Below are 25,596 nucleotides of genomic sequence, written 5' to 3' on the forward strand. Positions count from 1 at the left end.
TCTGTCTAGTTCCTGGGCAGTGTGGCTCCACTGGAAAATTTGAAGATTTGAGGTGCATGATTATCAACCACTGCTTCGTTACTTGCTCCATAGGCAGAAATGTGTTTAAGAAACCCAGAGCTGTTAAGTCTTCCAGAGTGTGAATAAAAATGCGTCTTTTGCCCGTGCCATTTTAGAAGCTCATTCCAGCTGCCTGAGTGTGGGAAGATGAACAAACATGGCAGCTCCCTATTGTTGTGACTACCTGGTTGCCATAGTAACGCTGGTGTACTACAGTTCAGCTGAAAGATACATTCACAGGGAGGCTTATGGCGAGGGAGCTTCCTCACTTCCTGATGTTAAAAAAAAAAAAAAAAAATCACAGCAGACAAAATGCAGTGAACAGGGTTCCTGTGGGAACTAGCTTATGGAGGGATGAATGCAATATTTATATACTGTATTTTCCTTAGGATTCTGTGAAGGTTTGGGAAAGCTAATAAATGTCTTCTCACCTCACTGTCTGCCCGCACTTCACATACAGGTTCTGCCCCACCTCCTACATTGAACTTCTCTGTAAGGTTCTGCAACGAAGGATGTTGATACAAAGGCAAGTGTCCTTTCCCTTCTGTGCCAGCTAGGAAAGGGCCACACAGAGACTATGTCTAAATTACAAAGAAAAGTTGTAAAAAGATAGGCAAATTGCATTTTTCTTCTGAAAGAGGCTTTTCCGACATTTGGCCCATCTACACAGGGCCAAATGTCAGGAAAAAACCCTCTTTTGGAACATCCCTTCTTCCTCGTAGAACAAGGTTTACAGGGATGCCAAAAAATGCTTCTGCTTTTCTGAATTTTTTTTTCAGAAAAGCCGATGCATTCCTTGGATGTGGCAGAGCTTTTCTGGGATACCTCTGGGATATAGACATAGAGAAGAATCCCCTGTGCTTTGAATGTGCAAAAAAGTAAGAATCAGGTCCTAATGCAGTAAGCCTTGAATCATCTGATTTTATAAGTGGGGAAACTGAGGTACATAACAGCTAAGTGATTTGCCCATGGTGTAAGTGACAGAAGCAAGAATAGAACCCAGACAAGTAACTATCTTGATTGTGTTATAGCCAGGATTCCTCCCTAGTATCAGTCAGCTCACAGGGCTGAGCTCCTTTCCTAACAGCACAAGCTCATTTAAAAGATAAATACAGGGTAGAAAATAAGCCCAGCATAATTTGAATGTTTATGAATGCAGCTGAGCGAGCCCAATGCTTTTCAAATGCTCAGGAAATCAAATAATGAAACGCTTCCCATCATACAAGTAGGCAAATGTGCTGCTAAGAAGTACTACAATTTTGGTTCACCACAACATATGATCTATTAGAGTAGCATGCCAGCCAACAGCACTGGGGCTTGATTCTCAGGGACACCCTGGGCCATTATCTTATTCTGGCAGAGTCCAGGGGCTTCAAAATGAAACTGCCAGAGCCTTAGTGTAAATGGGAGTTGGGTCCACACATTAGTTACATTCATTCATCTCTATGCTTGGTTAGGGAGTTTAAAATGGCAAATGGGAGGGGGTCTGAGAACTTCTATTTTGGTACTAAGATCCAGAATGGTTGTAGCATGGTGAGCAGCCCCACTGATTATGGCTACATAGGGAATAAGGGTCTGCAGCAGTGATTCTCAACACTTCTGGGTTCAGGACCCATTTGTAAATGTTTATGGCTTGTCACAGCCCAGTAAATAGTCTAGAGGTGGAGACCATGGATTCAAATGGATCTTGCCCTGCACTCCCCTTACAGTGGCAGCTCCTGTAGCTCCTTTGCTGTGGGGCTGTCTGCTCCAGGCATTGCAACCTGCAGAGGTAGGAGCACAGCTCAGGTTTTACCCCCACCCCTTTGACTGGACCCAAATTGTGCGAATGGAGTTAGGACCTGGCTCAAGGGGTAGCAGTGCCCACTCATGCAAATTTGGTCCGCCTGGAATTCCGGCATCAGAGCAGCTGAACTAAGCCTGAGTGGCACTGCAACCCCAGAGGTTACAGTGCCTGGAGCAGAAAGACCAGTTCAGCCGGCCCCGTAGGGCAGGAGCCACAAGAGCTGCCCTCCCGCCTTTTAACATTTTGGGCGCCGGGATTATGTAGTTACATACTGAGGTCTGCTTTTCACGGCAGTGTGTATTAGAGATGGAGCTGGCAACATTGCCTATGAAGGTTGCCTGGCAATTGCAGCTCTGAGCAGCACTGCATCTGGGTATAACTGTCACACAGGCTGATTTGAACTTGGGACCTCAGGGTAGGAGCTGCTACTGCTTGAGCTATAACACCAGCCAGCTCTCAGCTTAGGCAGTAGAGTTCCCTTGTTCTTATCACTTGCTGTATATGGTCTAAGTGCCACTACATGGGACAGTTAATCACACTAGGGGCTAGGTCTATACTGCACTCTTATTCCCTCTGCATTCAAAGCAGTCATCTTCCCTTCCATACTGTTTAAGTGCAGCATTGAGAGCACAAGAGACAGACTCCCTGCTCTCAGTTCAAGTGCCCATGTAACCCACACACCTAGGCTATGTCTATACTGCACCCTTCTTCCACAAAAACTTATGCAAATGAAGCACGAGTAGAATATCAGTGTGCTTCATCTGCATAATTAATTAGGGGCCATTTTTGTGCAAGAGGCTTTTGTGCAAAAAGGAGCTGTGTAGATGGCTCCTTTTTGTGCAAAAAACCCCTCTTGCACAAGAGCCGTTCTTCCTGAGAAATGAGGAAGAACGGCTCTTGTGTAAGAAGGGGTTTTTGCGCGAAAAAGAACCATCTACACAGCTCCTTTTTGTGCAAAAACGGCCCTAATTAATTATGCAAATGAAGCATGGTGATATTCTACTCCGTGCTTCATTTGCATAAGCTTTTCTGGAAGAAGGGTGCAGTATAGACATAGCCTAGGTGTGTGGGTTACATGGGCACTTGAACTGAGAGCAGGGAGTCTGTCTCTTGTGCTCTCAATGCTGCACTTAAACAGTATGGAAGGGAAGATGACTGCTTTGAATGCAGAGGGAATAAGAGCTAGATCTGTTGGAGAAGGGGGGGAGGGAAGGAGTCAATTGGGAGAAGGAGGAACCTGGGGCAGGGAGAGACAGCCAGGAACAGGCACTGGAGATTAGCAATGGGAGGAGGAAAGATTCCTGAGTCTCACTGTTTCTCTGCTGCAAATACATGTGAAATCCACTGACCAAGTGGTCCCCCCCAGCCATGCTGCTTCTCAAAGAGAAAGACAATTTACTGCTGCTATCAGTTAGCTGGCTGGCTTAAATAGAAGAGGTCTGTGCCCAGGATCTAAACGTCCCGACCCTGATGGCTGTCAATATGATGCCACATGATGGATTTTTTTTCAGTTTGCTTTTGGGTTTAAATAGTGTGTAGTAAATAAGGTATAGGCATCACACACTGAACAACGTGGAACAAGCAAAATACTGAATAGTCACTCATTAAATCTGTGCCATCCATTTTGTGCATCAAATGTGGCAGGGGCTCAGTAGAAATAATTGTATCTGATCATGTAATTAATGCCTGCCTCCTAATACATACATACAAAGGAACCAAATTAAAGTTGCCCAGGCAACCTTCATTCTGGCATTTCCTACCTTTTGAATGCTTGACTTTGTGATCTTAATAACGTTCTTTTAACATAATTTTTAGTGTGCAATTTAATATAGCTTTTGTTACATGCCATAAAATAAACGGTGGGGGCGGTGGAATGGGGGTGGGAGAAGCTGCTGATTGCATGAGGTTTCAAATCATTAAAAGTTTATATGGCAATTCTGCTTCATTAATTTTACTTGAGGGAGTGAAGTGCTTTCTTTTACAGTCTATAAAAGTTAAAGAAAATAGGACCATCCACTTTTGCCTTTTTTATATTGGTCACAGAGTGTAGCTGACACCGGGACTGTAGTTCATCTGGCAGATGCTGTGAATTTAGCTTTACATGGAAAAAGAATGGGAACTATATATAGTTACTGATCCTTTTAATTCCCAGTGAATATTATTTTTGTAGCTCCAGTAAAACAGCACATCACTTACGTTTCTTTAATTCATCTCTTCTATTACAAGACCTTCTAGGAACAGCTGGTTTAGGACGTCCATGTGTATTTATGGGTGTAGGAAAGAACATAAATTTAAATTAAAAAAATTCTGCTTCAAGGAAGAGCTTTTCATAAATATTTTAATCCCTGTTAAGTTAATTCATCTAATTAATGAAAGTGACTATTGAGTGAAATGAATGAGAGTTTTAGAAAATCATAATGCATTGATACAGTTGTGTGCGCTGCTTTGGTAATGAGCCATGACAATGTGAAAACTGTCTGATTACATAGTTATCTTTCATGTGCTATAAGAGCTTGTTGGCAAAGCCATTCCTGTCATGGAAGTGTGAGAATAACTAGGCTTTAGAGGATGAGAATACATGGTGGATATTAGAAAACTGTAATTAATTTAGGAAGGAACATAATTGTTAGTGCACAGCCCTAGAATCTGGGGTTCCTTCCTGCGTTCTGCTTCTGACCTTGCAAATAGCTCATGGTCTTGCACAACTAGCATTCCTATGCTTCAGTTTTTCCTATCCTTAAAATGAGTACATCATATTAAAGTGTCCACTGTTCTGGCACTCCCTTTTTACATGCAGAATCTCAGACCTTATGGAGAGCCCTCTGCAGCGTCCCAGGAAGGTAGCAAGGAGATTTGGAGATTACTAATAACCCACTTCACGGTGGGCTCACGAGTGTGTGCACACATGAATCGTGTGTGTGCATTCTGTGCACTGAAAGCCCTCACATTCTTATTCTTTCCCTTTCCTGCTGCTTAGCTCCTTTGTTGGTTCACCTGGTCTCACTAATTGATAGACTTCAAGACCAGAAGGGACCATTTTAATCTAGTCTTACTTCCTGTATAACACAGGCTAGAGAACTTCCCCCAAAACATTCTAGAGCAGATCTTTTAGAAAAACATACCATCCATCTTGATTTAAACATTGTCAAGGATACCATAACCCTCGGTGAATTGTTCCAATGGCTAATGTACATCTTATTTCCATTCTGAATTTATCTATCTTCAACTTCCAGCCATTAGACTGTGTTATGTCTTCATCTGCTAGTCTGATGTCCCCATAATCAATTTTCCCTCCATGTACATACTTATAGTTTAGCCTGTAATTGAGTTACCCCTTAACATTCTCTTTGTTAAGCTTAGTAGATTGAGGTTTTGAATTATCACTGTAGGCCATATTTTCAAACTCTGTCATCATTCTCATGATTCTTCTCTGAACTCTTTCCAATGTATTAACATTGTCACCAAAACTGGACAGTATTTCCAGCAGCAGTCACACCAGTGCCAAATACTTAGCTAAACGAGCCACTTTACTCCTATTTGAGATTCCTCTGTTCATGCATTTGACGATCCCATTAGATCTTTTGGTCACTGCATCACTCTGGAAGTTGGTTATTCGTCATGACTCCCAAATCTTTTTCCAGTGCAAGATGGAGGAATCTGTCTTGGGAAGGAGTGTAAATATGGTGTATGTTATTGTTCCTAGTTGTATGTATTTAGTTATATTAAAAACACACACTGTTTGCTTGCACCCAGGTTACCAAGTGATCCAGATCAGTCTGAATCAGTGAACTATCCTCTTTATTATTTACCACTTCCCAATTTTTGTCTCATCTGCAATTTTTTTTATCCGTGGTGGATTTTGTTTTCTTCCAGTCATCGATAAAAATATTCATGAGCATAGGACCGAGAACCAGTCACCGAGGGAGCCCTCTGGAAACATCTGCTTGATAATTCCCCATTTATAGATACATTGAGACCTATCAAATGGCAAGCTTTTAATTCACTGCTATTTTGAATGTGCCATGTTAACTTTATATACTTCTAGGTTTTTTTCAAATGAAAATGTTGTGTCATACTAAGTCAAATGTCCTATAGAAAAGTTAATTTTCCACAAAGTATTTTCATTATCATCCTTTAATTCTTTATTAAAGGAGCCTTATGTGAACTGGTCAGTTATATTGCCCATGATCAATGATAGACTGATAGGCCTATAATTGCCCAGGTCATCCCACTTACCCATTTAAAAACTATACATTAGCTTTTCTTTCAGTCTTCTGCAACTTCCACAGCACTCCAAGACTTACTGAAAAATCCAACAATGGTCTTGCAAACTTCTCAGCCATTTTTTTTTTTAAATACTGAGATGCAAGTTATCTGGACCTACTGATTTTCAAAATGTCTAATTTTTGTAGCTGCTGTTTAAAATCCTCCAGAGATACTAGTGGAATGGAAAGAGTGTTACCATCACCATATGATGAGATGGTGTCATGTTTTTCTCCCAAACTACATCATAGAAATATGTGGTGCCCTTTCTGCATTATTATTGATAATTCTACCATTTCCAGCTAGCAATGAACCAATAACATTGTCAGCATTCTTTTTTACCTAATATATTTTAAAACATCCTTATTGTCTTTAATTCTGTAGCCATCCATTTCTCCTTGTGTGCCTTTGCTTCCCTTATCAATCTTCTACAATCCTAATTTCTGATTTATATTAATTACTATCCATTTCCCCTTTCTTCTACTTGTTACATATGTTTATAGCTGCCATCCTCACTTTCTCTCTAAACCAGGTCTCTTTTTAAACTGTATAGTTTTCTTCCTCAGTTGTGCCTTTTGGGGCACCTCAGGGCTCAAAGTTGGCTGCCACATGGCATTCTCTCCCTCTCTCTCCTTTGATTAATCAGAAAAGTGTTCTTAAATGATGACCAATGATCATTCACATTTTTCTGATTAAAATCTTCCTCACAGTTTACCTGGCTCATTTTTTCATCCTTATCATCTACCAGTCCTAGACTCTGCTTAGCTCCCATTTCCATAGCTGATGTACTCTGATGCATTCTGCTCTTCATGCATTTTTCAAAGTGAAACTCTCAAGTTCCCACAGCTCTAAAGAAGCAGCACACAGTGCTTCAGGGATCTGGGTTCACTTTCACTTTGCTGCCTACTCCTTTACAGTGCATCTGGTGAAAAAGTTAATCAAAGAGAGAGGGGGAGGGAATGCAACGTGGCAGCCAACTTTGAGTTCTGAGCTCAGAGGAAAAGAAAAAAGCCAACAAGTGGGATGAACATGAATATTTATTTTTACTGATGAGTTACAAGGAAGAGACAGTGGAAGATAACGTGTACCTTACTCATTCCTTAAAGGAACTATATGAAACGGAGTCATCCATCTGCCTGGAATCTCAAAAAGTGTGCTGCTTACCAGGAGCTCAAAATCAGGATGTGACCGAGAGTCTTCTAACACTGATCAAATCTTTGGATCACTATCCCTACCTGCTTCTCTATGTAGGAACTAATGATACGGCCAAGAATGACCTTGAGCGGGTCACTGCAGGTTATGTAGCGCTGGGAAGAAGGATCAAGGAATTTGAAGCACAAGTGGTGTTCTTGTCCATCCTCCCTGTTGAAGGAAAGGGTCCAGGTAGGGATTGTCGAATTGAGGAAGTAAATGCGCAGGTGGTGTCAGAGAGAGGGCTTTGGTTTCTTCAACCATGGGACTCTGTTCTGGGCACAAGGATTGCTAGGAAGTGATGGGATCCACCTAACCAAGAGAGGAAAGAGAATCTTCGCGAGCAAGCTTGCAAACCTAGTGAGGAGGGCTTTAAACTAGGTTCACTGGGGGACAGTGACCAAAGCCCTGAGGTAAGTGGGGAAGTCAGATACCAGGAAGAAACACAAGGAGGAAGGAGAAACAAAGGATGATCCCTGATTCGAATGGAGAAGATAGGGCAATCAACTGGTTATCTAAGGCATTTGTACATGAATGTAAGAAGCCTGGGAAGCAAACAGGAAGAATTAGATGCCCTGGTCCAGTCAAAGAACTATGATTTGATTGGAATAATGGAGACTGGTGGAATGACTCACATGACCAGGGCCAGCCCTACCATGAGGCGAACTGAGGCAGCTGCCTCCGGTGCCAGACTGTGGGGGAGCACCACTTGGACCTGGAGTGTAGAAAATTGTGTCTGCTGCTGGTACATATATATTCTCTCTGCTCTAGATGCACAGAGATGGTAGAGTGCTGGAGGAAGGAGGGCACAAGAGACCTTTCAAAGTTTTGGCCCAAGTGAGGGACCACGGGGGCGTCATTTGAGCTCCCCGCCTCAGCTGCCAAAATGTTGTGGGCCAGCCCTGCACATGACTGGAGCACTCATGGAAGGGTATAAACTGTTCAGGAAGAACAGGTGGGAGAAAAGGAGGAGGAGTTGCACTGTAAGAGAGCAGTATGATTGCTCAGAGCTCCAGTATATAGAGGGGAAAAAGCCTGTTGAGAGTCTATGGTTTAAGTATAGAGGTGGAAGCAACAGGGGTTATGTTGTAGTTGGTGTCTGCTGTAGACCACTGGATCAGATGGATGAGATAGACAAGGCTTTCTTCAGACAACTAAGACAAGCCTCCAGATCACAGCCTGGTTCTCATGGGGGACTTTAATTACCCTGACATCTGTTGGGAGAGCAATACAACAGTACATAGACCAGTGGTCCCCAACACGGTGCCCACGGGCGCCACGGCACCCACCGGGGCATTTATGTGTGCCTGCCAAATGATCTGGGCCAATCCTGCTCCGGAAGCGTGGTGCTGGCCCCGGGCGCGCGGCACATGGGCGCCCCTGCCCCAGGCGTGCGGCACATGCACGCTGCCGGCCCCGGGAACGCGGCATGTGAGCGGCTCTGCCCCCAGAAACATGGCGCATGAGCGGCCCCGCTCCCGGATGCCCATCAGCCCCAAAGGTTGGGGACCACTGACTAGACAATCCGGGAAGTTTTTGGAGAATGTTGGGGATAACTTTTTGGTACAAGTGCTAAAGGAACCGACCAGAGGCCATGCACAGCTTGTCCTGCTGCTCACAAAAAGGGAGGAACTCGTAGGGGAAGTAGAGGTGGATGGCAACCTGGGAAGCAGTGATCATGAGATGGTAGATTTCAGGATCCTGACCAAAGGAAGAAAGGAGAGTACCAAAATACACACCCTGGACTTCAGAAAAGCAGACTTTGACTCCCTCAGAGAACTGATGGGCAGGATTCCCTGGATGCTAACATGAAGAGGAAAGGAATCCAGGAGAGCGGGCAGTATTTTAAAGAAGCCTTATTGAAGACACAGGAAGAAACCATCCCGATGTGCAGTAAGAAAAGCAAATATAGTAGGCAACCAGATTGGCTTACCATGGAGCCATCTTTGGTGAGCTTAAACACAAAAAATAAGCTTACAAGAAGTGGAAACTTGGACAGATGAGTATAAATATATTCCTCCAGAATGCAGGGGAGCTATCAGGAAGGCGAAAGCACAACTGGAATTGCAGCTAGCAAGGGTTTTGAAGGGTAACAAGAAAGGTTTCTACAGGCACGTTAGCAATAAGAGGGTGATGAGAGAGGATGTGGGGCCCTTACTGGATGAGGGAGGTAACCTAGTGACAGATGATGTGGGAAAAGCTGAAGTACTCAGTGCTTTCTTTCCCTCTGTCTTCCCAGACAAGGTCAGCTCCCAGACTACTGCAGTAGGCAACAAAGGATGGGAAGGCGGTGGGCAGCCCTCGGTGGAGAAAGAACAGGTTAAGAACTATTTAGAAAAGGTAGACATACACAAATCCATGGGTCTGGATTTAATGCATCTGACGGTACTGAGGGAGTTGGCGAATGTTATTGTAGAGCCTTTGGCCATTGTCTTTGAAAACTCCTGGAGATTGGGAGGGATCCTGGATGATTGGAAAAAGGCAAATGTAGTGCCCATCTTTAAAAAGGGGAAGAAGGACAATCCAGGGAACTACAGACCAGTCAGCCTTACCTGAGTCCCTGGAAAAATCATGGAGGGGATCCTCAAGGAATCCATTTTGAAGCACTTGGAAGAGGGGGAAGTGATCAGGAATAGTCAATATGGATTCTCCAAGGGCAAGTCACGCCTGACCAATCTGGTTAGCGTCTATGATGAGGTACCTGGCTCTGTGGATATGGGAAAGTTTGTGAATGTGATATACCTTGACTTTAGCAAAGCTTTGGATACGGTCTCCCACAATATTGTTGCCAGCAGGTTAAGGAAGTATGGATTGGATAAACGGACAGTAAGATGGGTAGAAAGCTGGCTAGACTGTCAGGCCCAATGAGTAGTGATCAGCGGCTTGATGTAAGGTTGGGGGTCGGTTTCTAGTAGAGTGCCCCAGAGATCTGTTCTTGGACCGGTATTGTTCAACATCTTTATTAATGACCTGGATGAGGGGATGGATTGTACCCTCAGCAAGTTTGCGGATGACACTAAGCGAGGGAGAGAGGTAGATACACTGGACGGCAGGGATAAGGTCCAGAGTGACCTAGAGAGATTAGAGGATTGGGTCAAAAGAAATCTGATGAGGTTCAACAATAATCCAGTGCTGAGTATAGTGGAAGAATTACTTCTCGTGTCTAGCTTACAACACTCCTGCTAATATATCACAGAACAATGTTCCCTGTTTTGTGACAGTATTATGTTGTTGGCTCATAATTAGTTTGTGATCCACTGTAATTCCCACACCCTTTTCTGCAGTACTCAAGCCAGTGATTTCTCATTCAGTATTTGTGTAACTTATTGCTCCTTTGCATTAGTCCTTATTGAAATTCATCCTATTTATTTCAGACCTATTCTCCTGTTTGTCAAGATCATTTTCAATTCTAATCCTGTTCTCCAAAACGCTTGCAACACTTCCAACCTGGTATTATCCACAGATTTTCAGTTTATCATCAATGCCATTAACCAAATAATGTATGAAGATATTGAATAGAACTAGACCCAGGACAGACCTCTGTGAACCCCTCTTAATGTACCCTTCAAGCTCAATTATAAAACTACTCCACCAGTAAGGTTTTCCAGCCAGCTGTACACCCACCATACCATTGTCTAAGCTATATTTTTCTTTAGTTTTCTAGCTTGATCTAACATCTTCTAAACCAGGGATGGGCAATAATTTTGATGGGGGGGAGGCATTCCAAGATGTTAGTAAGTTGTCAAGGGCTGCACTTTTCTATAGGAGGGGGTGCAAAGTCTGGGATGGAGATTGGGTACAGGAAAGAGATTCTGGCCTAGGGCAAAAGTGTATGAGGGGTGCAGGGTTTGGGAGGGAGTTATGACCCGGGGGAGGGGGATGGTTGGTGACCTGGGCTGGGGGAGGATGGTTACCTTCGGGTTGGGGTGCTTGACAGGGATGTTAAATATTGGTCAGTTGAATAGCTGAAAAACTGCATGAATTCTTATAGCTTACTCGACTATTCTATAGTCCCCAGGGGTGGGGCCAGCAGCCAGTGCGCTCCAATGCCACTCCGAGAAGGCCCCTGCCACTCCGCATTTCTGCATCTGAATCAGAGGCAGCAGTGCGGGGTGCCAGATGGGAGCTTGTCTGTGAGGGAAGCCAGTTTGAAAACCAGCTCCTCTTATGGACCAGCTGCCTGCCACCGTGCACTGCTATCCAGGGTGTGGGATGATCTCCTGGACCTGGTACGAGCCGGAACTGAGCCAGGCTGCCTGCCTACCTGACTCCTAATACACTTTAAATGCAGAGCTGCAGCAGGGATAGGCCTCAGACCAGAGGCTGAACCAGACTACTAGTGGCCAGCTTGCAAAAAATTTCCTGGCAGGGAGTGGAGGGAAAATGCATGTAATCTATAGCATTAACCTAAAAGCTTTTGCTTATCAATTACTTACATTCCTAGTACAGGCAGTCCCGAGTTATGCGGATCCGACTTATGTCGGATCCGTACTTACGAACGGGGCTTTTCTCACCCCGGAGGATGCGGGCAGTGGGACCGCCCAGACGCGCCGAGGTCCCGCCGCCCACGTCCTCCGGGGCAAGAAAAGCTGCTCCGCGTCTCCCTGGTCTGCTGGGGGGGGGCCCCCCAGCAGACCAGGGAGACACGGAGCAAAGCCGTGCAGGACCCGGGCGGCGGGATAGCGGTGCGTCTGGGTGGTTACGCCTACCCGGCAGCGCCCCAGCTGCTCTGTCCCAGGCATCCAGATTCAGCTGCTGTTGAAACTGATCAGCGGCTGATTCCAGGAAGCCTGGGGCAGAGAAACTCTGCCTCGGGCTTCCTGTAGTCAGCCGCTGGTCAGTTTCGGCAGCGGCTGAATCTGGACGCCAGTTCCGACTTAAGTACAAATTCGACTTAAGTACAAACCTACAGTCCCTATCTTGTACGTAACCCGAGGACTGCTTGTACAGGAGGGGGTGAGGTGCCAAAGGCAGGCTCTGGCTGGGAGTTGCTTACCTAAATGGCTCTCCGCAGCAGCTCAGTGGACCCCTTAGGCAATTTCCATTCCTGCCAGTATCCCCAGACTGCTCAGAGTGGTTGGCTGTTCCATGTGGCTCTTTGTGCTGCACAGTGGTGGTGGGGGAGACGAGGAAATCTTCATACACTGTCCCTGCCCCCAGCACAATCTCTGAGCTCCCATTGGTCAGTTTCCAGCCAACAGGATCTGAGAGATCATGCTGGGAGTGGGGGCTGCATGCAAAGCCTTCTCCTCCATCCGTGGTACAGAGAATGACATAGAACAGCCAGCCACTTTGAGTGCCATGCAGCAGCTTCATGCCTGAAGGTCCTGTTGGGGCAGGGCACAGGCCACATTAAAAGGGCCATATCTTGCCTGCATCTTTTCTAAACTCTAGTCAAGACAAAACTTATTTCCTTTATTCTTAGACTCATAGGCTGTGTCTACACTGGCGCGTTCTCACGCAAAAACTCTTTTGTGGAAGAGTTCTTGTGCAAAAACTCTTCCACAAGAGAGCATCTACACTGGCATGTGCTTTTGTGCAAGAGCATCCATGCCAATGTAGACACTCTCTTGCGCAAGAAAGCTCTGATGGCCATTTTAATCATAGGGGCTTCTTGCGCAAGAAATTCATGTTGCCTGTCTGCACTGGCCTCTTCTGGAAGAGCTCTTGCGCAAGAGGGCTTATTCCTGAGGGGGAACATCAGAGTTCTTGCGCAAGAAACCCTGATTTTCTACAGTACAATGTCAGTTTACTTACACAAGAACGCGCGGCCAGTGTAGACAGGCAGAATGTTTTTAGGCAAGAGTGGCCGTTTTTGCGCAGGAATGTGTCAGTGTAGATGTAGCCATAGACTTTAGATGATCATAATGGTCCCTTCTGACAGTCTGACCCCCTGCACAATGCAGGCCACAGAATCTCACCCACCCACTCCTGGAATAATCTTCTCACCTATATCTCAGGGTATGTCTACACTACCACCCTAGTTCGAATTAGGGTGGTAATGTAGGCAACCGGAGTTGCAAATGAAGCCCAGGATTTGAATTTCCCAGGCTTCATTTGCATATTGCCGGGCGCCGCCATTTTTAAATGTCCGCTAGTGCAGACTCCGTGCCCCGCGGCTACACGCGGCACGGACTAGGTAGTTCGGATTAGGCTTCCTATTCCGAACTACCGTTACTCCTCGTGGACACATCATCATCGTGGAACGAGGAGTAACGGTAGTTCGGAATAGGAAGCCTAATCCGAACTACCTAGTCCGTGCCGCGTGTAGCCGCGGGGCACGGAGTCCGCACTAGCGGACATTTAAAAATGGCGGCGCCCGGCAATATGCAAATGAAGCCCGGGAAATTCAAATCCCGGGCTTCGTTTGCAACTCCAGTTGCCTACATTACCACCCTACTTCGAACTAGGGTGGTAGTGTAGACATACCCCCAGATATTGAAGTGCTCAAATGGTTTAAAGACCCTAAGATGCAGAGAATCCTCCAGCTGTGATCTGTGCCCAATGCTACAGAGGAAGGCGAAAAACCTCCAGGGCCTCCGCCAATCTACCCTGGAGGAAAATTCCTTCCCGACCCCAAATATGGTGATCAGCTGAATCCTGAGCATGTGGGCAAGACTCACCAGCCAGACACCCAGGAAAAGTTCTTTATAGTAACTATCATCCCTCCATTGGCCTATTTACCACTGATAGTGAAAGGTCAATTAGTTACCAAGATCATGTTATCTCATCAAACCATCCCCTTCATAAACCCATCTAGCTTAATCTTGAAGCCAGATAGGTCTTTTGCTCCCACTACTTCCCTTGGAAGGCTGTTCCAGAACTTCACTCCTCTATTGGTTAGAAACCTTCATCTAATTTCAAATATAAACTTCCTAAGAGCCAGCTTATATCCATTTGTTTTTGTGTCCATATTGGTATTGAGCTTAAATAATTCCTCTCCCTCCCTGATATTTATCCCTCTAATATATTTAAAGAGAGCAATCATGTCTCCCCTCAGCCTTCTTTTGGTTAAGGTAAACAAGCCAAGCTCTTTGAGTCTCCATTCACAAGACAGGTTTTCCATTCCTCAGATCATCCTAGTGGCCGTTCTTTGTACCTGTTCCAGTTTGAATTCATCCTTCTTAAACATGGGAGACCAGAACTGCACACAGTATTCCAAATGAGGTCTCACCAATGCCTTGTATAACGGCACTAACACTTCCTTATCCCTACTGGAAATACCTCGCCAAATGCTTCCCAACACCAAATTAGTCTTTTTCACAGCCATGTCACAATGGCGGCTCATAGTCATTCTATGATCAATCAGGACTCCGAGGTCCTTCTCCTCTTCCGTTATGATGTGTCCCCAGCTTATAACTAAAATTCTTGTTATTAATCCTTAAATGCATAACCTTACACTTCTCACTATTACATTTCATCCTATTGCTATCACTCCAATTTACAAAATCATCCAGACCTTCCTGTAGGATATCCCGATCCTTTTCTGAATTGGCAATACCTCCCACCTTTGTGTCATCTGCAAACTTTATTAGGGCACTCCCACTTTTGGTGCTAAGGTCAGCAATAAAAAGATTAAATAAGACTGGTCCCAAAACTGATCCCAGAGGAACTCTGCTAGTAACCTGCCTCCAACCTGACAGTTCACTTTTCAGCATGACTCGCTGTAGTCTACCTTTTAACCAGTTGCTTACCCACCTGTCAATTTTCATATTGATCCCCATCTTTTCCAATTTAACCAATAATTCCCCATGTGGTACTGTATAAAATGCCTTACTAAAATCAAGGTAGATTAGATTCACTGCATTTCCTTTATCTAAAAAATCTGTTACTTTCTCAAAAAAGGAGATCAGGTTGGTTTGGCATGATCTACCTTTTGCAAAACCATGTTGTAATTTGTCCCAATTGCCATTAACCTCAATGTCCCTAACTACTTTCTCCTTCAAAATTTTTTCCAAGACCTTGCATACTACAGATGTCAAACTAACAGGCGTATAGTTACCTGGGTCACTTTTTTTCCCTTTCTTAAAAATAGGAACTATGTTAGCAATTTTCCAGTCAAATGGTACAACCCCTGAGTTTAGCATGTGCTACCTTGGTTAAAACCAAAGGGAGGCCAAGTTACAAGTTGATTAGCTTAGCATGTATTAAAATCAATGCCCGCTTGGCTACAGTAGGCTCTTAAAATGTCTTTCGTTTACATGATCCAGCAATGCACCTTTAAATCCAGGTCAAGCTAAGACCAAACGTGTATTTTGGGATGTGCATAGATAATTATCCATTTGGATAGTACTATGCCTGTTGCCATGGTGGCATGCCATTTTCATAAGGGTGCATAAAAGCTAGCCCAATGAGGATGGATTCAGAAAGGAAACCTTGCTAACACTGCAAGTGCTCTACTCTCCAACAGCAATGTCATCTGAGTCTTTACAGTTAGACACATTGACACTTCCCTGTCTGATGACATCCCTCCCACCAACTGCCTGGACAGCAGATGAAAGGAAGAGGAGAGTACTTGTGGTTGCCAAAGTAGCAGATTGTACTGTAGCGGTCACCTGTGAGACCTACGAGCAGCGCCTTGGACCTCATGTGCTGGGAGCACATTCCTGCCAGCTCTCTGCTTGAAGACTCCCAGCATTGCCTGCCATGAGCTTAGGAGAGCTCAGCTGCAAAGAGGGTGCAGAGTTGATGACTACAAGGGGCATTCCATTCAAGCAACCAGCTAGCATGTGTTTATTCTACATATGAAGTGACTTAATTATTTGGGGAATCATCATACTTCCGTTGTTTCCACCTTGACCCTGTAATGATTTTTTTTTTTTTTTTTTTTTTACAGGTTTCTCACATAGCATTCATCTAAAAATAGAAACCTCTTTTCCAATGTAATCAGAATAATGACATTGAACATGCTAATATTGTCAACAAAAGGACACAGAGTCACAGGTTAAGGTAAGGGCTCCCTGTGACGCCCAGTGGGTTATTTTTAAAACCAGTTTCATGGACGATTCATTTGTTCCCTACGTTTATACTATCTAATTCTAGTCAGAGCCATCACGAATAGAGAAAGGAAACAACACAATCTGGCTCCTTTTTTTTTTTCTTCCGGAAATTGAGCAAAACAATTCTTTAAATGCAAACAAGACACCAGATCCATTGAAATGCTCTCCGTGGTTCAGACAGAAGTGCCATTTCTTTCTGACGCGCACAGATATTTCTGTTGCAGGGACCCTTCCACTCCCCCTTATTTAACTTGCCACATTTGCATATACATTTGTTGCAGTCTTATACTGCAATGTCCCTTATTTTCTTTCCTCTATCTAGTTCCTGAAAAGTATATACATTTTTTAAATGCCTGCACCTAAGGCCACTATTGGGCCATTGGTGAATGCTTCTGAAAGCCCTACCCTTATTATCTAGTTACCTTTTAAACTCTGCCCATTATCAATGAAGAAGGAAGCCTAACATCATCTTATGTCACCAAAGTGAAGTGCTGGTGAGCAACCGCTACAATGCAGCCACTGGTTTGTCAGTACACTGACAAAAATGTGATACATTGGATTAGTGAAACAACCATGCAACGTGGTGTTACCATCCCTGCACCACAGTCTGTTAAGCTCGTGCTTCCGGTGCAGCAACAGCACAATCAGGCTTTTTTTTTTTTAAAAAAAATGTAAACAAATGAACGCATGGCCTGTTTTTTCAGAGCCCCTTTTGCTCCCACTGACATCAAGGGAGAGCCTCTGAAAAACAGCCCGTAACATATAGTTATCATATTCCATCTCCTCCCAAAAGGAAGGAGGAAAATGTTCCTTGAAGATGGAAGGCGCACTCTGCTTGCTGAGGTCAATTTTGCTGGCCAGGGAAGAATATTGACTCTACCCTTGTGCTGCCCCATCCCTTCAAGACCATTAAACGGCTTTATGATCACATGGTCTACAGAGGAGAAATTAAGTTACCATGTTCAGTACAAGTTAACAGCTCAGCAGGCAGTGAGTTGCAATCACTGTGCCTGACTGGCTAAGGATTGCACAGTGGGGTTCTGCTCCAAGATTGACATTACTATTATTATGCAAAAGTAATAATGATGGTAGTGCCTACAGAGTTATATATTTGTTACTCCATATGCCCCATGCTATCTGTCCTACTTCTTCATCTCAGGAACTCAATGATTTGTCTTCCTGTCGCCCAGACTGGAAGCTTTTTGGAACAGGTTGTCATTTATAACACATTTGCATAGCACCCAGCATAATGGAGGTGAAGCTGGTTGTGGCTGTTAGATGCACAACAGTATAAAAGTTCAACCACCATAACTGAAGTATCACATCTGCCAGACAATGCTCCCAGTGCAGCTCAGGTGATGTCCACCTGAACTGGTCAGAATTGTGGGGAGACAAGGGATTTTGGAGAGGATATCAGAGCCAAGGTTGGTTGTCACTTTGTAAGGGCCATCGGTATTTCCATTTCAAGTCTTCTTGTGGGACTGAAATTTGACTTTATTCTTTTAAACAAATATGAAGTCATTAAAAACCTCTGTATCAAAGAAGTAATTTGGACCGAAAGCTAGGATCCCATTCTTAACTCACCCTGTTGGTCACAGGTATTTCAGCACATGTGAAATGTAAACCTCTTGTGACAGTTCAGAGATCCAACGCTACCTATGCTCGATAAAGCAGGGCAAGGACAGGCAGATGTAGTAACTTGGCATTTCCCTGCTCTTTTCTGATTTAAGTCCTGAGAATTACTTCAATGGATCTGTGGTTAAAAAACATTCACTCACCCTATAACAATATATCTAAGTGAATGGTATAGCAGCCCACTTACTTCTTCCTCCAAGGCCATTAATATTCATTGGGAATGGAATCATATCATTTTAGAAGGAAAGCTACATCTGTAGAACTTCTATAACAGATTGCATTCAACAGAATTACTTTCTGCCTTTAATCTGCTCAACAGTTTTATCTGTGCTGTCCTGATTGGTTGAACTTTCTTTAGACCATTATAGATTAGAGCTCTGCTGTAAACATGCTAAAAGCTTAGCTTTGTTTATTTTTGCCATTAACAGGGAGAAATCAGGTACAAATGTTCATACAATAGCTTGCAATAGAAAAAGAAAGTGCCCAGTATGGATCAATATATTTTGTTTTTCACAAAATACAACGTACAGGGAAAACAACGAGCAGAGAGATCTCATTAGTGGCTGAGAAGAACGTAATAGAGAATTTATTTAAAAAAAAAAAAGATATGTAGAGTCTCAGAAACATACACAATAATTTTAATCTATAAACGAAAAATTTAATCAGATGTTCAAAATAGATCAACCACGCTGACCAGCTGCATATAACAGACCCCATAAGTAGTCTAGTAAATTATTGCTAAAGAATATTTATGATTTTGCTAAGTTTATATCACTGTTAGAGAAATCCCGCCAATAGTGATTTTTCTACCATTCAGTTGCAACAGGGTAAAATAATGCAATTCTTAATTGAAAAAACCCCAAACCTCAGAAAAATGGCTTACAAAGTGGTGTTCAAGTAACATTAAAACATGATGGTAAATGCTCACAATTGACTTACAAACAATGAAAGCAGCTGCTCTATCATAAGATTTTAGTATGAATGAGCCATCGCAGCTGAAGCCTCTATGATGGATGTTCCCAATATATTCTTCTATATTCCACAGCTACCCTGCTTGTGAGACTTCTCTGATTACTAGATGCCAGTTGGGGATGGGAGAAAAAGACCATGTTCTTGAACACACTGCAGATAATCCTCTGTGTAGCCAAATTCTATTCCAAGAGAACACTCGTTCTGTGACCGCTTAATATTACTGCTGTACGAGCTCACAATTTCAGCATCTACAATGAGTCCACTAGGATCTTTCCAATTATCCAAAAAACAATATAAATAGCAAAACTCAACCAAATAAAAAACCCCAAGAAGTGTCTACATAGGGTGGGGAAACCAAGAAAGGATTCCAAAAAGAAAAAAGCTGACTGAACAAAACTTATCAGCAAGCGGCTTTATTTTGCAAATTCCAATGAATTGCCATTAGCTATTTCTTTATCTTTTCTCTCTGACAGAAACAGAGTGCTGTTCCAGACCTTAAATATTCTGTCTATGTTGGGCTGGTTAGTGCTCTCGGTTATTTAAACAAAGCATATTCCAAATAGATTGGACTATATATGGAATTTCCTGACAAGTAAAAGTTTGGAGGACCTTAAAAAAAACAAACACAAAAGTATATTAAAATAGACTTTTAGTAGCAAAGGTCAGATATCCAGTATGACCCACCATTTCCTTAAGTGGCACACCACTTTTAAACTGGGCAGTTCCCTGCTGCAGAATACCATACAAGCTATCTGGATTTGATTGGTTGCTGCTGTCAAACCCAGTACCAGAATTATCCTCGGCTGCTTTTCCAAGGTCAGGGATTTGCAAGCTAACTGTCCTAACATTGTATACTCGAAGCAGACTTTCCAGAGTGTTAATCTCAGTAAAACCATGTTCTTCCATAGCCAGGCAGGTTCTCTGAACTTGTTCAATGCAAGGGGAGAAGGAGCAGATGCGTCCACCTACAAAATAAAACAGGCATTAGAGGAGAGAGGAAAACAACAATTTAATTAATCTTTATTCAAATTCTCTCAATACAGTGCACATACATAATTAAAATACCTAATAAGCATAAGAGATAAAGATCTCCAAGGAGATAACGGTGCAGTTTATAATGGTAACATAAAAATGGTGATAATTTTTCAAGATGCTTCAGCCCACTTTAAGAACAAACATAATGACAGATTAAATCATTTTTGGAATACACACTTAGTATTTGTGGTTCAGCCTTACAACTGATCACTTCAGACCGCTGACTTTTCTTGGAATCAACACATGACCACTGGACTGATGCACTAAACTGAAGTTGACTCATGCAAAAGATGGAAGTGGGTTTCTAACTCTGCTCCACATTACAACATTGCCTTTATAATAAAAGCACAAGAGGACGTGCATGTGCACACACAGACACACAACTGGCTATGTCTGAGACAGATGGCATGTGTAGATATAAAGTAATCTCCATTCCATAGATGGAGTGTTATTAGAACTTTACCCTTTTAGTCAAGCAAGCTTTTCTCATGTCTCCTGATTATCAAATTCAAAACAAAATGTAAAAGGCAATTCAGTAGGGATTTACTGATTGTTAGATCAGGCAGTTTCATGGCATATGCATTAAAACCTTTACACCACAAGACAAAACTTTAAATTATATACTGTTACTTTCCTGTCTATTGAAGCACTCCTTAGACTCTTGCTTTTCAATACTGAGTATTTTTAACCTCTCCCCCCCACCTTTTCAATGTCACCTTTAGAGCTGGGAATAGAACGAGTCAGATTTACTCTAAAAAGCCGCAGCCAAATCAGATCAAGGAATTATAGGGACACTGTCTACCATAAATCCAGGTCATGTGGTCTTACTCATGATGTAATGTCTGTCCCATGATGCAACTGACCCTACTGAAAACTTGTAGATGAGAGGAGGGGAATGAAAAAAAGCTGAAGCTATATTATTATGTTCAGATAAAAATGAACATTGATCTGCTTTGCACTCCTTCCCATCTCTCTCATTCTCCATGTCTACTAATCCAAGCAGACCTCCTAAAATCCAGTTATGTAAGCAGTTAAAGAGCCCATGTATTTGACAGCAAAGTATCTGGCTAAAAACAGAGGCCAAGCTGGTCCCACATGAGAGCTGGTTTATGTCATTTTTTCCCCCTAAGCTACAGATCTAAAAAAAGAGAGTGTCAGGTATAAGTGTAAGTGCTGCTGTAATGCCCCAGTTACAGTGCAGCAGTGATGTGCTGGACAGTGATTGGGGAAGAATTCTTTCTGTGACCATTAATCCATTCCGCAGTAAGTAGGTTTTGGATTGGATTTTATTTTAATCTTTAAATAGAGTCTTCGTTGTCAATGGTACTTAACATACATCTTCAAAAGAAAGCAGCCTTTTGTCAAGCAATTCCCCAAAGTCAAAATTAAAAAAGCCACCTGTAAAAATTACTTTGGGATGTTGTATAATCCACCAAGCCTGATGACTGCTATTTAGCTGCACATCCATATAGCTAATACCAGTGAAACAGGGTATCATATGTATTCATCTGCATGGCTACCAAAATTACTCTGAAGCTGACAGGATTTCTTTTTTTTTTGCGGGGGGGGAGGGAAGGAGGGAAGCAGTACACGTTTCTAGTCTTTGTGGATATTACAGCACAGAGAAGTCGGGAGGGAAATTTCTGTTATATAATTAGAAAATTAGTACAATATATGCATGTTGTAAAGACAATACATTGTCATTTTGTGGGACACCAAACAAGTGTCTCAGTTAAATGTCATTTCACAATAGACTCTTTGTTTTCAGAGAAATAAGATGCAGAAATATCAGTGTTCTTCTAGTGCTTCATTCAGGTTTTTTTGGGTGGTTTATACTGAAATAAAAGCCACAAAGCAAAAGTGCTTTGCATTTATAGTAAGTCAATTCTGCTGAGTTAGTTGGACTCTGAAGATTTCAAGATGGCTTTAGATATACAAATCCACAAGACTTGCCAAATGGATGAAGCCTGCACACAGCTGTTGGAATACGAGCCATCAGCAATTCTTGTCAAGCCTTGAAACCACAACATGCTTTTTCTTTCACAGGGTAGTTAAGCTGACCACACAATGTCTATCCCAAATTTGGCAAGGATTACCAAAACAAACTCTGACAGCCCACACACTAGACTGTTTAGAGAGATTGCACAATTCAAGTGTTCAGACTATGTGGTAGTAAAGGAAGAAGAACCTGTTTAAATATGTAGAGAACAGCAGATAATATGCAGATACAGGCCCGTACGCACATACTCTAGCCAGCCAGGGGAAGGCAGGAGCGAGACACTGCCTGAGCCTCCCTCCCCCGTGCTCTGGCCAGCCACAGGAAGGCTGGGGATGATTTCCCCGCTTACTTGGGGGACCAGCGGGGTGCATTCACACCCTTATGATCTATTTACCAAAAAGGCACCCCCCCCATAAATTCCTGCATATGAACTTGGGACAATATGCAGATGGGAACAGCAGAATGGAGGTCACATTGCTTAATGCATTATGGAAAGGTGCTCAGATGCTGTAGTCGTGAAGGTGGTACAAGAACCTGTATGTTTTCAGTTTTTCTACTAATTTTTGATTACTTGTTTCCTCTTGTTATAAAAGACGCAAGGTGTATCCCATAACAAACCTAAAAATCAGCTTAGCTGCAGTCAACAAGCAGCGCTTGGCTTTAAGGCTTCTACCAGTTGGGAGAGAGGTCCCCCAAACTTTTTCCTGTACAGACCAGCCAGCAGGACAGATTTGACTTTGATGATGTTGGTCATTCAGTGATTCTTAGTGAAAGGCTGGAAGCAATTCAGGCGATCATTCTGCAAGTAAATAACAGATCTGAGGAACAAAATGAAAGACTGAAAAGCTCTGACTAACTTGACATTTCTGGAGTAGGAAAACCACTGGAACTTGGGACACAACTGCTCATCTGAAAACTGGCTCAGCCTAATATGATCTGAGGAAGTGGGTCTGGTCCATGAAAGCTTATCACCTATGAAACCATCTTGTTAGTCTTTAAAGTGCTACATAGTCTGATCTTGCTAAAACAAAAGGAAAAACTAACACGGCTGCCTCTCTATTACTATCCTAAGTAATGATGTGAGGCTTCCTGATAAGACAAAGATGGAAAGGCTTGCCATGCCACATCAAGTTATGGAAGTGCGGGGATGGATAGTTTTGAACTCCCCCTCCAGTGAGTTGCATCATGCATCAGACCCTTTGGACTACCGGCTATCCAACAATGCGTACATTACAGGCGTCACAAAGGTGTAAATCTAGTTTCCAGCATTCACAGTTCTTAAGAGCCCTGTTGTCCTTTAGATAGCAGGAGGCACTTAGGATTTAAGAGACTGGAATTTGCATTCCTTTGTTCTGTCATGCGGAGGATTCCCTCATGAATGAAGTGAAGACACGTATGCTCTTCTCATTCACTTGCATGCACCCTGTTCTGTTTCTGGACAATCATGGGGTGAACTGGACCCAATGGTAGTAAAAACAGCTAAAACCCAGAAACTTCCTAACTGAATTTTTCTCAAAGGAAAGCATTCAAAGGAGCCAATCTACTGCTACTAAATTTGTTTAATGAGATCTAGGTGTCATCATAAATTGATAGAGTAATTATCTGAGATTAATCCTGTTCACATTGGGAAGCTGTGTAAGCTTTTTGATCAGAGGAGCTGTCTAAAAATGTTATGTTTATTCATGTATAATGCTTCTGACAAGAACTACAGTTGAGGGGAAGAGACTAATGAATCTGTATGAAAGTGTTCCCCTCCCCCTTCATGTTACAGGCAGTGAATGTTGGAAACGTTTACGGCAGAGGTTAAATCTCACCAAGCTGTAGGCTGGGGATGAGCCCACAGAGTGGCTGGCAGCCACGATAAATAAGCAGGGAATTGAGAGTTCACAGAAGTCAAAGCACAACTTGGGTTGGAAAGATTAAAGAGAAAGATACGAAAAAGGGGTGAGGATAAGAGATAATACTTGGCACTTGCATACTGCGTTGTATTTTCAACATACAGGACAAACATATAATTAATAATGAAGGGACATCCTGACATCCTTAGAAAGGGCTAATGTCTGTTCTAGGTCACATAAATAAAAACCGAGAACAACTAACATTGCTGACTTCAAGAATAATACCAGATTTACACATACGTAGAGCAGAACAGAATTTGGGCCTTGGTGGTTTGCCTGAGCAATGATGAACATCTCTTTGCAATCAAGAGTTTTACTTAGCTAAAAACTGACCTGGTACTTTAGATATGGCCCCAGTTTAAAAAGAAAAACTGGCAATGCACTCCCCTTCCCCCTGGGAATTCTAATGCACACTTCAGATTCAAAAGGATGCAGAATATAAACACAAATGATGTACTCTGTCTTTTGCAGGTTATTATAGGTCATAGGTGCTCTGCTACATCATTTTACCACTGAGGGGTTCTCAACACTGAGCAGAGAATCTGGAATTAGAAAAGCACCATAAAGTTCTATACAAAGGGGCCAATTATTCTGAACTTTGAAAGTGATTCTATGATGTAGGAGACACAATACAGAATTTTGTTTTTCTTAGGAAAAAAGAACACAATTCACTGTGTTGTGGAATTTCAGTGCAGTGTCACAAGAAGAGTGTTAAATTACAAGGATCCCAGAAAACATAGGCACTAATAGTTTGTGGGGGCGAGGTAGCAGTGTCACAGAAAAACATCACTATGGCATTTACTCTGTGCTACTAGAACACTAAAAATATTGCATGTCTAACGGGAGAACAGGATGTCCTTTAAGCAAATGTACATGTGGGTGAGGCAATGAAATTAGAGGATCCTGTTGACAGGGAAAATGAAAGCTCTCTTATTCAGAAAATATTCACTGAATCATATGCCAGACCGTTAGTAAGAGTTGTACATACAATTTTCCACAGACCTCACTTTAATTTTTTTGGGCGGATGCATTCCCAAAAGATATTGGACAAGAGTGAGCTGTTACTGTGGTACTGTGTGCAGGCTGGCCTGAGGGGTATTTTAGGTTTGTTCCATTCTGGTTTCCTGCTGCAGGACCAGCATAGCTCAGCTGCTTGGGCCTGTGGTTCATACATAGTAACCTGTGTTTTCAGAAATGCAGGAGACCCTTGTTCTCCATCCCGTGCTGGATCCACTAGACCACATGTTCTCTCAGCCTACAGTCCCCCTTCTGTAGCTTTGTTTATACTGCATTTTTAAACCTCTAGTTAGTAAACTGCTATTTAATTCAAGGCACATTTAAATGGCTACCTCTTATACTCTACAAAGGCTTATTCTAGGGATGTAATAATGTAGTTGATTAACGGATAAGCAAAAGCTTATCGGTTAATGCCATACACTACATGCCCCCCCCACCCTTTGCCAGTAAATTTTTTAGCAGGCTGGCCAGCAGCCCAGCTCAGTCCTTGTACTGGGCCCTGGACCCACTCCTGCTGTGGTTCTGCATTTAAAGTATATTAGGAGCCAGGCAGGCAGGCAGCCTGGCTCAGTTCCAGCTTGTTTCGGGTCTGGGAGCTCAGATCCTTTCCTCCCAGGCAGGGGTTGCCTGGGGACTATAGAGTAGTCGACTAACCGAATAGAGTTAATTAGGTTAATTGACTATTCAATTAACCAATATTTAACATCCCTAGCTTATTCAAGGGGGTCAAATGTTTGTTGT

At 43.0% G+C, this 25,596-nt stretch overlaps 1 protein-coding gene across 2 annotated transcripts in view; it reads right to left on the minus strand.

Annotated features, from left to right (window-relative positions):
- Positions 1-18,527: 18,527 nt before the first annotated feature.
- The window catches only part of TRMT61A (tRNA methyltransferase 61A), a 43,593-nt gene continuing 36,524 nt past the window's right edge, over positions 18,528-25,596 (minus strand). For both annotated transcript variants that reach the window (XM_025188615.3, XM_006130998.3), the window contains exon 4: positions 18,528-19,871. In XM_025188615.3, the coding sequence (XP_025044400.2) occupies positions 19,543-19,871 (329 nt within the window). In that variant the 3' untranslated portion in view covers positions 18,528-19,542. The remainder of the gene's footprint in view (positions 19,872-25,596) is intronic.

The sequence above is a fragment of the Pelodiscus sinensis genome, chromosome 5 (assembly GCF_052426305.1).
Source record: "Pelodiscus sinensis isolate ZL-2025 chromosome 5, ASM5242630v1, whole genome shotgun sequence".
Classification (NCBI taxonomy): Eukaryota; Metazoa; Chordata; order Testudines; family Trionychidae; genus Pelodiscus; species Pelodiscus sinensis.